Raw genomic sequence first — 11,389 nt, 5'->3', positions numbered from 1 at the left:
AAGTCCCAACAGCTAAGTGTAAAATGGCAAGCACACATAGTGTCTACATGACAGGGAAGCTGGATGACCAAAGGTGTAACTTTGTCATAGATTCTCCATCTCAGCAAACCTTGTGAGTATCAAGGTGCTGGACCACAAAGGATCACTTACTTACCGTCAATACCGCGCTTCACTCAATTGTCTGTCTTTATTTCTGCCTGTCTGCAATTCAATTTCAATTAATTTGTCTCATATACGGCGCACTTATATGCAGGAATAGAGAGCGCCTAGCACATACTGGATTATTCGTGATGTTCCACGATCTGTCTAGAATATCATGACGTATTACCAGCGTCACGTGACTACCACTGTCGTAACAATATATAACTGAAGTATTCAATGTTTTGCTATATGAAACCATAGAAAGCATTTTCAGTTTTGAATCATGCTGACTGTTTATTTGACTCATATTATGGGAGATAAGTAGTGCCACGAGTCTCAAGATTGTATTGAGATTGCTTAGATTTTTTCTCAGTCGTCCCTTGTTTGATTTTAACTTGTTCTATTGATGTTTTTTTTTTCAGATAATACATTTTAGTATATAACAGCGTTTCTATCTTAATGTTTTTTTTTCATTCATAAATTATGAAGAGAGTAAACGTAAATCATAATAGAGACACCTGCTATTTTTTAAATGCGCGTATCGTTTAATTGCTGATGTTTTATTTCGATTTTTATCATTCTATTTTGTTAAAACTAGTAACAAAAAGCTTAGAGGACGCTTTCCGTGATATCTGTCTGTGTTTTAATTAATAATCTGGGCCTATTTATATTTTAACTTGTGTGGAATTTACTCAGCAAAAAACAGAGGACTCATCATACGTTGTTGGAAGGTATAAATGAGAATGGAATTTTATCGTATAATTTATCTATTAAGTTTAAAATTTAGTCTAAATTACATAACTTTTCGAAGTAATAGCACAACTTCATACATTTAACTTAGGCTTACTTAGCGCTAGCAATTCGTTAAGAAAATAGGAATATTATTCAAAGCAGATCAGTCAAAAGACCTAAGAGCGGCGTAGGCGTTATGAACACAAAAAGTAAACTTACCAACATAACAGGCCTACGAGTCTATGACATATTAGGCCTACTTCCGTTTATTTCGAAATCAATATTTTCTTACTGGCTATATTTGGAAGAACGAATGATGGGTTGTATCATATCATTAAAATGTTGATTTTTCGTTTAGGATTTTACTCAGTTCCAAAAATGAAGAAAAATTCATTTCATTCTGTGAAAATAAAATATTATACGCAGTAAACTATTTTTAAAGATGTATCAATACCCGTGATAGACAAGTTGTAAAATGTAAATCTTTGACTAACATTATCAATAAATACAAGAAATATTAAGTAAAAATGTTTAATATTTCTTATGGCCTTAAAGAATATGAAGATATGAAAGAAATAGTGAGAAATATAGGTGTCTAACCAAGCAGGAAGAATAGGAATGTGGCTTCTTTGAATACATGTTTAGCAACATCAACAAAAATGATTGCCTCGTTTGCTCGCCAGTTCTTCCTTATCCCCACCCCCTTAGAATAAGAAGGGTTACAATGGTGTATAGCGTTGCGATGATTCAATTTCAAAAGCCGTTATATAAGTTTAATTTCGGTAGCAGCAGCTATGTAATATTCATTTACTCTTTTTCTAGTGAACTAAAATATATGAAACTGAGCTGTTGAACACATGGCTTCATCAAGTACCTTACCTTACAGTCTTCTTATAATGGGTGAAGAACCGTATCTATCTACGTGTGTATGTATTTAGAGGCATGGTAGTAACTCCAACCGAGTTAAAAGGTGGAATTCCATTGGTATTATTCCAGCCTACTTAAAGTATTTGACATATTTTGAGTATTGCCACATCTGTTTCAAATACTGGAACACTAGTGTTTATGTTCATGAACCTATGAATATCCTGGCCCACAACGTTTGGTTTGAGATATTTACTTGACTACCATGTAACTGAACTCCTCAGTGTATAATTACAGCTACTTCTCATATGCACCTGAGTCTTCCATCATTGTCAGGTTATGGAAATAGAGTTTGGTTCCAATGGAGGGAGAGCTGTAAGTACAGGATCCTACACAAACTACTGAATTAGGTCAGCAAGCACTATCTTTCATGTTATGACCATGAGATTACATTAGCAAAAATATGTTGTCTTCATATGGCTTTATTTTTTACATAAATAAAGTACAACTTGAAGGTACTACCAAACAATACACACGTATTACTTTCTGCCTCAGACTATATACCCAGTCTACACTAACTTGTATAGTAATTACAACTAACACCTGAATAGAAATGTTAAGAAATACTCAGTAAAAACTGAATGCATACAATATATTTTAATTTGCCTAATTGCACCATGTCATTTAACGGTGAAATAAAACGTTGAGTGCATGAACATTTTTTTTTTTGGTATGACGGTTAAACTGTCTTCATTGCTATAATTTAATATAGCTTATTTTAGCCATTCATAGTATTTCATATCAATGTAACTAAAATATTTTTCACTAACATTGTCAAACACCATGTAAAACTGCTCTACTTTCCTTTACGTGTAATGTGAGCTATTCCATTACTTTTCACCATCTGACAAATATTTAAGTGTTAAAACTGAAAGCAGTGCTTCACCAGCATCAAAGAAGATAACAGTTACATAATATCTTTCAACGATGCTCCAAGTCTGTATTTACAGTTTTAATGATGCTCCAAATCAGTATTTACAGTTTCAACGATGCTCCAGGTCAGTATTTACAGGTTCAACGATGCTCCAAGTCAGTATTTACAGTTTCAATGATGCCCCAAGTCAGTATTTACAGTTTCAACGATGTTCCAGGTCAGTATTTACAGTTTCAATTCACATTTTGCACTTTTAACATTGGGATAAATTTCATTATTTTGTTCGTTTGTTGCCAGACAGTTGTGTTCTCTCAGTGATTTATCTATGTATGTAATACAACATTAATGAATGCTCCTATGTAACATCTCTATTTGTGTGAAAACTATACACACTCGTGTAACCATATACTATAATCCAATGATGCATGCATATCATTTATAATCATATATACTTATAACGTTTGGCATACAACCTTAAAACTCCTAGTGCTAATCTCCAGTCAAACAAACTGTCGATACTTTAGATATAACATTTACTAATATCAGCTTCATGATATCAGAAACATTGGCAGCAAGATACAAGTCGCGAAAATAACAAGTAGGGTTACAATAGTTACCATGAATAAGTCCTCAACAGCTTGGAAGGTAAGAAATGCTACTTACTTTTAACAGTTATTTTATTGATTAACCCACCTTCCTAACTACTGGTCTGGCACTTAATCCAAACTGTATCAATGAGAAAGTTGTGGGCATTTTAGCCAATCATTAGAGCTATCATTCAGCTCCTCCATTGACGTTTCCTCATCTGACTCTTATAAGACAGCAAGGTAAGGGCTTCTAGTATCTTCCTTCTTCTCAGATAGCCAGATAAGAGCTTTCAGCATCTCCATCCTCATCAACTGAGTTGAAGATGATATATATACTAGTACTAGACTATAAGTTGACTTATTAATCTCAACCTTTGATTCCTTGTATAACAATTCCACGAGAGGTTCATCAATGGTGATGGCTTTAATATTTAACCAGTCCAGCTAGAGCTAAGTTGCTTCTATACAGGACACTGTAAAAGTCATACCTATTCTCCATGCTCAAACATTTTTCCTTCATTGCTTTATCATTGCACCTCTTTTATCATATGGTAGCGTTTTCTAACTTCTGATGTACAAATTCATGCACAATCAACTCACATGGACCTCAGCTGCTCCACATATTATTATGAACACTTTTAAATCTGCTCTGTATGGTAGATTATATGTCATGGCCACAGGAAGCTGTACAGAATACTCTCCTGCACTCATACAAGTTCTACAATTGTCACAGTTTGCATGCACTTGCATTATATTTCTCAATCTACAAAGACTGTGCTTTATCTTACTCCACAATAAGTAGTGTCCAAGCTAGATGTGTGTCCTTCAGTTGCTCTTTTTGGTGCTCTTCATACACCATTCACGGCATTTATTCAACAATGAAATAATCTACAGTATGGTTTAACATAACTATTGCTAAAATGGTTTTCACTCTTACATGGTATGCAGGATAAGACAATCCACTGGCATTTCTGTGATGCAAGCCTGGATAGTGAGGTACAACAGTCATTCTCTTGCAATTCAATGATTCATCACACAGTCACCCCATTTGCATTTTTGAAGTGAATGAGTCATTTTTGTGATACATGGCCTATACAAATGAACTTTCGGTAGTGCAAGTAGTGTTGAAAGATTTGAAAAATACTAAAATTCCAAGCAGTTCTTCCTTTGTCATGCAGTATCTGCATTCGGTAACTGTTAGCATATGACTGGCATATGCAATTACACATTCTACTTGGTCGTGCACATGTAACAAGCCATTCTACTGTTACTGATATCTATATCCAACAAAGTGGACAAGTTCATCTTGGATTTTCTATTGTCAGAAATTCTAGTAAACCACATTCTAGTGACTGAAATGTATGGTCACAGTCTGCAGTCTACTTGTCTTTAATAAAAGCAACGTTATAGCAATCTTGGAGAAATTTAGACAAATTAGCGTAACAAGATGCAAAACTCATAGAGTGTAGTTCTCTTGTTTCATTATGGATTGTAGCCATTCTTTGACACCAATCCTTCCCACAGTGTCATTTACTTCTTTACACATGGTTTACGTCTGGGAAGAATCATGCTTAGTGTTCTAGCAGCACTTATAAAAATCCAACTAAACATAAGATTTTGTCATCACAGATCAGGCATCTATTCTATAAGCTTTATTATCCACTTTAAAGCAGTACCTGATGATGACAAAACTTTGTCGAAACGTTGTACATTTGCTGTTATGTTAAACTTATATTAAAGTTTTTTTCATTACCCATTCAAGCCGTCTCCAGGCATCAATGTGGGCCACCACTTTCATTAATGTAAAATGAAGATGAACAGAGAACTCTGGCATACTCTCCTTCTTCACTGTATTGAACTCAGTTGCCTTACACAATTATCAATTAATAATCTCAGATATTCTGGCAATCATGCATTTGCTTTTGTACACAATGCCACTGGAGTAACCCTAACTGTACAGCTGGTTCTAACTACATTTACTTTGCATATCCTACTAATGACCTTTTCAATAGGAAGCTAAAGAGCTAAATGTCCATGGTTAAAATTGGGACAGCTCCACCACTTGATTAGATAACTGTTCAAACAAGTGCAGCCTGCTTTCTAGGAAGGAAACGACATATGTAATGCATTGGTTTCATCCATACAGCAGGTGATGCTAATGCAATAGAGATAGTTTGTAGCATACTTTGGAACACCTTTTGTGCATTCCGCGGTACTATGACTTTCTAAATAACATGAAGCCTTGCAGTTCACTGTTCCTGGCTCAATCTCTCTAACACGGGATGATTTTTCCACAGAAAAGCAGTTGATATATTGCATAGGCAAAATGGACAAAAGGTTTCTGTAGTAGATTTATCCAAATATTTTAATACACAAATAAAAACATTACCTAGATGTAAACTGAGATACGCCTATCGATTAACAACTAGCCAATCACCAGTTGCCAAAACAAAGTATCAGCTGGTTGGAATGATGACTTTACTCAGTGTTGCTGAAACATCACAAGTTCAAACAGCATTCTTATGGCTCTGGTATAAACAATAACTTGACTTCACATTTGTGTATCGTTATTAACACATACCATAAACAATCCAGCACCAGCAAGATATTGACAGTTCATTTTATATTGCTGTACCAGCCCACAATCAAGGCACATGCTTTTGTCCACTTTTTCAAAGAGAAGTCTGGGTAGAGATATCGGCAGCATTTAATTTCCGTTATGGGAAACTCTGGGTAGCTTTGTACTCTCACTGATACCCATTATGGCTGAGGGTAGATGTTCCACGATGCGTCTACAGTTGGATAGTTCTCAGTAGAACACAGGCTTTCTATGATGTATTCTTCTAAGGATGATGATCTAACATATAGCTCTCGCTGCATGCTTCTTCTACTAAAACCTGCTTGAAGTTACCAATTCAAACAAAGTCAACACAAGTATTTCCTCTGTTAGAATGTAAGTGCATCTAACACTCAAGAGATACCACATCGTTTTGTTTGAATGTTCTTCCACTAATACATCTACAAGGATATCTTCTTGATCTGCTGACACCAAAGTGGGATACACCTTCACAAGTAAGCAATGAATATCATCACCATAAGCAGCAACATTAGAGATCATGTGTAGTATGCAAACGCTATATATCTTGAAAAAAAAGTAAAATTAATCTATATTCACAGCAAACAATCCAAAATAGATGAGTACTGGATAACAGAGATTTGAATTCTCTATATATCTCAAAGAGATTTGCTTAAGATAATATTCTAGACTGAGAGAGTATGAAATTAGATATACAAAAACAATTTTGTTGGTGGTGTGGTTCTTAGAGCATAGGTGCTATCCACATCAATGGTTGTCCTAAATATAATTAGGAAGAGTTTAACATCGAATGTGAGAACCTATAAGCCTTGTAACTATACTATGTCTGGTTGGGTGCACCCAAAAAGTATGAAACATGCGCTAGTTTAGTATTCATGTTTCCACGAATACTTCACAGTTGAAATTTATTATGATTTTTAACCTGGTTTTAGTGTACACCTGGTTATAGTGTTTGACTCACAATATGCTGGTCGCGGGTTCGAATCCCGTCACTGAGTATGCTAGCCCTCTCTAGGAGCATTATAATGTAATGATCAATCCTACTTTTCATCGGTAAAAAAGTAGCCTAAGAATTGGTGACCAGACTTCCTATTTTTTGGTAGGTTGTCCCAATCTCATGACAAAAGTTCTCGGGACGTTTTGTGCGATAAAGACATCAAACTGTGAATCACGAATGTACTGAACCTACTTCAGTTGTTCATTGTTGTAACACGTAATCTCCTGCCACCAAACCCTAACGAAAGTTCCGCCGTCTGTGCGTGGTGAGAAACCCAGGGAGACAGTTAAGGCAGTGCTCATCGTGAAATCACAATTTACACGATCATATACTGGATTTGATGACCAAATGTAAAAACAAACAAACAGAATTTCAACGTTCCCTTCATTCTTCACAAAAATAAGTTTACGTATGAAGTAGCTTACTTGAAGATGAATGGGATAAAGAGAATAAAGATTTCGTGGAAGTATAATTTGACTATTTTTGCTCATTTGTTTTGTGTCCAAAAAAGTAGAGGAAATTATTTTAAAAACAAAGCCAATATTTGGAATATTGTAGAACAGTTAAATAAATCTAAAATAAATTAAATAAAAGTTAAATTATTTCAAATTTGTAATAGCCATTTTGAAGTAAGGGGCAAGGGCGGACTGTCCCCGTTTGAAAATCTGATCATCCTAATGGTGGGTGACGTTTAATATCTGCCTTCCCAGTTTAGCCTATCACTTATAAATTAGGGATGGCTAGCAAAGATAGCTTTGTTTTCTGAATATAGACATTAGTTTTTCCGTTTGTTTATGTTTTTTGATTATGGCACTCATGAAGGAAATTCGAAATAGTTTTAATTTGAACCATGTAACCTCAATACAAATTTAGTTTTTCGATTTTTAGTCCATCACAGTTCCTCAACCTCGAGACTCGTGGGGTGATGTAATTGGACATATCTCGACTTTGAAAGGTCATGGACTATTAATCATTTTTTCCCAACTATATAAAGAGGAAGCAATAAGGGATACTCCCAACGAAACGTCTTGACTTTAAAGCTTCCGAAATACTACACCACATTAGCTCACAATATATAGAGTGAAGCCCCCTAAACTTTTGTCTAGCCCTCTAAGTGCGGATTCGAACCCCCGTCCCACCAAACATGCTCGCCCTTTCAGCAGTGGGGGCGTAATAAAGTCAATCCCACTATTCGTTGGTGAAAGAATAGCTGAAGAGTTGGTGGTGGGTGGTGATGACTAGCCGCCTTCCCTCTAGTCTTTCACAGCTAAATTAGGGACAGCTAGTGCAGATAGCCCTCTTGTAGCAAAATTCAATACAAACCAAACCTTCTAAGTGATAAGACGCTGGCGCCGACTCGAACTGAAACAATAAGACTGCGTGATGTATTTTTCGCATCGAAACAAATACAAATGACATTCAGTTTTATAAAATAACAATTGTAAACCCTTACAAGTTTATAGCAAGAGATAAAATCAGTAAGTCTACAGCAAATGTAAGTAATTGTTTCTTACTAAACCATTTTACAAAGAAGACTTTAAATTTCAAACCTACGAATTCGTACATTTACCACATATCAAAATATTTTGTTTTATAAATTATATAATATGTAGAAATTTCTTCTCAATAGTTTACTTTTCTAAACTAAGAGAAAACTAGAGTCGACTGAGTCCACATCCAGCCGCACTTTCACGTAATCGTTTAAGTCGAAGTTAGTGATTGAAGTTGTAGGTTGTTAGATGCCGTATTTCACTTGAGGATTCAGGGATATGTCCAAGCAACAAGTCTTAAAAGCATTAAAGATTTTCTATGCGATTAAATCCCCAGCGGCACATTTTGAAAGAGGAACAATTTTGTAACGGACAATATTCCTACTACTTAATTGGTAGGTTCTACAAGTTCCGAGTAGTAACCTAACACTCATCGACAGTAGGTTCAACAAGTTCCGAGTAGTAACCTAACACTCATCGACAGTAGGTTCTACAAGTTCCGAGTAGTAACCTAACACTCATCGACAGTAGGTTCTACAAGTTCCGAGTAGTAACCTAACGCTCATCAACTGTAGGTTCTACAAGTTCCGAGTAGTAACCTAACACTCATCGACAGTAGGTTCTACAAGTTCCGAGTAGTAACCTAACACTCATCGACTGTAGGTTCTACTATATAACTTAATGTTGCCTAATAGAATGTATTTTATACATCCAATAACAATATTTTGGTGCTTCCTCTACACCGTTATTTAAAAACTGTAGTGATCCCCTAAAGTTGATGAGTGTTAGGTTACTACTCGGAACTTGTAGAACCTACAGTTGATGAGCGTTAGGTTACTACTCGGAACTTGTAGAACCTACAGTTGATGAGCGTTAGGTTACTACTTGGAACTTGTAGAACCTACTGTCGATGAGCGTTAGGTTACTACAAGGAACTTGTGGAACCTACAGTCGATGAGTGTTAGGTTACTACTTGGAACTTGTAGAACCTACAGTTGATGAGCGTTAGGTTACTACAAGGAACTTGTAGAACCTACTGTCGATGAAAAATATGCTTTGTTATCATTTAGTGACTGATATTTACAATTTTCATTTTAATGAATAATCTAAAAGGACCCGCCCAACAATAGAAACCGACATGCCAGTATATGTGGTATGTTTGCCAACTGATTCTTGCATAAAAAGGAACTATATGTGAAGCTAAAGTTCAGAAAATATTTAATGCAAGTTGTTGTTTCATAAACGTGAAATTATGCTCCAGTTTCTGATTAACGTATAGTGTTTAAGCTGTTGTGAAGTAAAAATAATAATCAAACACTTTATTTTTGTTCTGCATATTCCCACAGTTCATTTGATAAATTGAAAGTATGTGTTAGCTTTTAAGAAACTAAAATTATGTTCTACAGCTAATGATTACAGGAATGATATTAAACATTTGAAGCTATATGTTAAATAAGTACAGGATTCCTGTTTTAAATTTAAGTACGTGACGTATACTCTAAAATTTCATTAGTAAGAAGGTTAAGTATATATAGTTTTACTTTTTATAATTAAAGGAATAATATTAAACATTTGAAGCAATATGTTAAATAAGTACAGGATTCCTGTTTTTAATTTAAGTAAGTGATGTGTACTCTAATACTTTCATTAGTAAGAAGGTTAAGTATATATAATTTTACTTCTATACAGACTTGCATTTTTAGCTTAATTTATCTCTTATACTGGCAGAACCTTGTGAATAATTATTCTATTTAAGACCGAAAATATCATTAACAGTAAGAGCGTGATAAAAGTATATTAAATGAACTTTACCCATTAGCAGGTTGATTTTAATTTAGTTCTGATTAGGTAGATTGTTATGATTATAAGTTAATACCATATACATGTTTGCTTTTCCCACAGTGCTTGTGAATGCAGAAGGATGATGAAGGCCTTGGTTGGGAAAACACACTTGTATAAGCACTCAAACACCATACTTAAAATAAAACGTGCAATAGAAAGGTGAGATTGGATATAAAATTATTTGTATACAACCTTAACTTGTTAATCTATGTTATAAGATAAACACTATTTGAATTTATAAGTTTTAATAGATACATAAAACTTCATGACAACCTATACAACAATTTCATTATGACTAAACAGAAAACAAAGTGAGCCAGAGACGTGCAATCATCATAAAAGTTTCAACAGGACTTACAACGCTAGAATACGTGTTTAGATACCCGTGGTGGGCAGAGCACAGATAGCCCATTGTGTTGCTTTGGGCTTAATTATAAACCTGATCTGACCAGTTCTGCTGTACGTAAACCATTCGCCTTAATGTTTCAAACAAAGTTAAATAGGTAATATATTGTTGGGTCAGCGAGGTCACGTGACTAGTATCACGCCACGTCCTTCTCTCGAACCTTCGTGAATTATCGGGAGACTACTAGATTGGGGGTAGTCTGGTATATATAGGATGGTCACAACAACAGTGTAATGAGTAATTGAACTGCAGTCAGAGAAAATATTGTTAAGCACGTGAGAAGATCGTTGAGAATTATAGCGCGACTGTTGAAATTAAGTGTATCGCAAAGTTATATTCAGAAAGAATAAACCAGTTTTATTTAAGAAAGGACTTGTGTCGCTAAAGTTTCGTCGGAACGAAGTTACGGAAAATTAACTAACGAACAGAGACGTAACAAATTGGTGTCAGAAGTGGGATAAAAAAAAGAAGAAAAAAAGAAGATGGAAACGAGAAGCAGCAAATCAAACTACAGCTTAGCAGATTTGATGGCAGCAATACAAGAACAGCAAAAGAAACAAGAAGAACGAGAAAAGAAATTACAGCAGTGGTTGGAGGAAAAAGAAAAGTAACAAGAAGAGAAATCACAGCAGTAGTTGGAGGAAAAAGAAAATCAACAAGAAGAGAGATTACAGCAGTTGTTGGAGGAAAAAGAAAATAAACAAGAAGAGAGATTACAGCAGTTGTTGGAGGAAAAAGAAAAGAAACAAGAAGAGAAATTACAGCAGTTGTTGGAGGAAAAAGAAAAGAAACAAGAAGAG

The 11,389-nt window shown here is 35.1% G+C and overlaps 1 protein-coding gene across 1 annotated transcript in view; it reads left to right on the top strand.

The window, feature by feature from the left end:
* Positions 1–3,289: 3,289 nt before the first annotated feature.
* LOC111088829 overlaps positions 3,290–11,389 on the top strand; it is a 44,521-nt gene continuing 36,421 nt past the window's right edge. Inside the window, exon 1 of the mRNA XM_022399912.1 lies at positions 3,290–3,316. Coding sequence (XP_022255620.1) covers positions 3,290–3,316 — 27 coding nt within the window. The remainder of the gene's footprint in view (positions 3,317–11,389) is intronic.

This window comes from Limulus polyphemus, unplaced genomic scaffold (genome assembly GCF_000517525.1).
Source record: "Limulus polyphemus unplaced genomic scaffold, Limulus_polyphemus-2.1.2 Scaffold4525, whole genome shotgun sequence".
NCBI lineage: Eukaryota > Metazoa > Arthropoda > Merostomata > Xiphosura > Limulidae > Limulus > Limulus polyphemus.
Note: the sequence above shows the minus strand (reverse complement) of the source record. Positions and strands in the feature narration are given on the sequence as shown.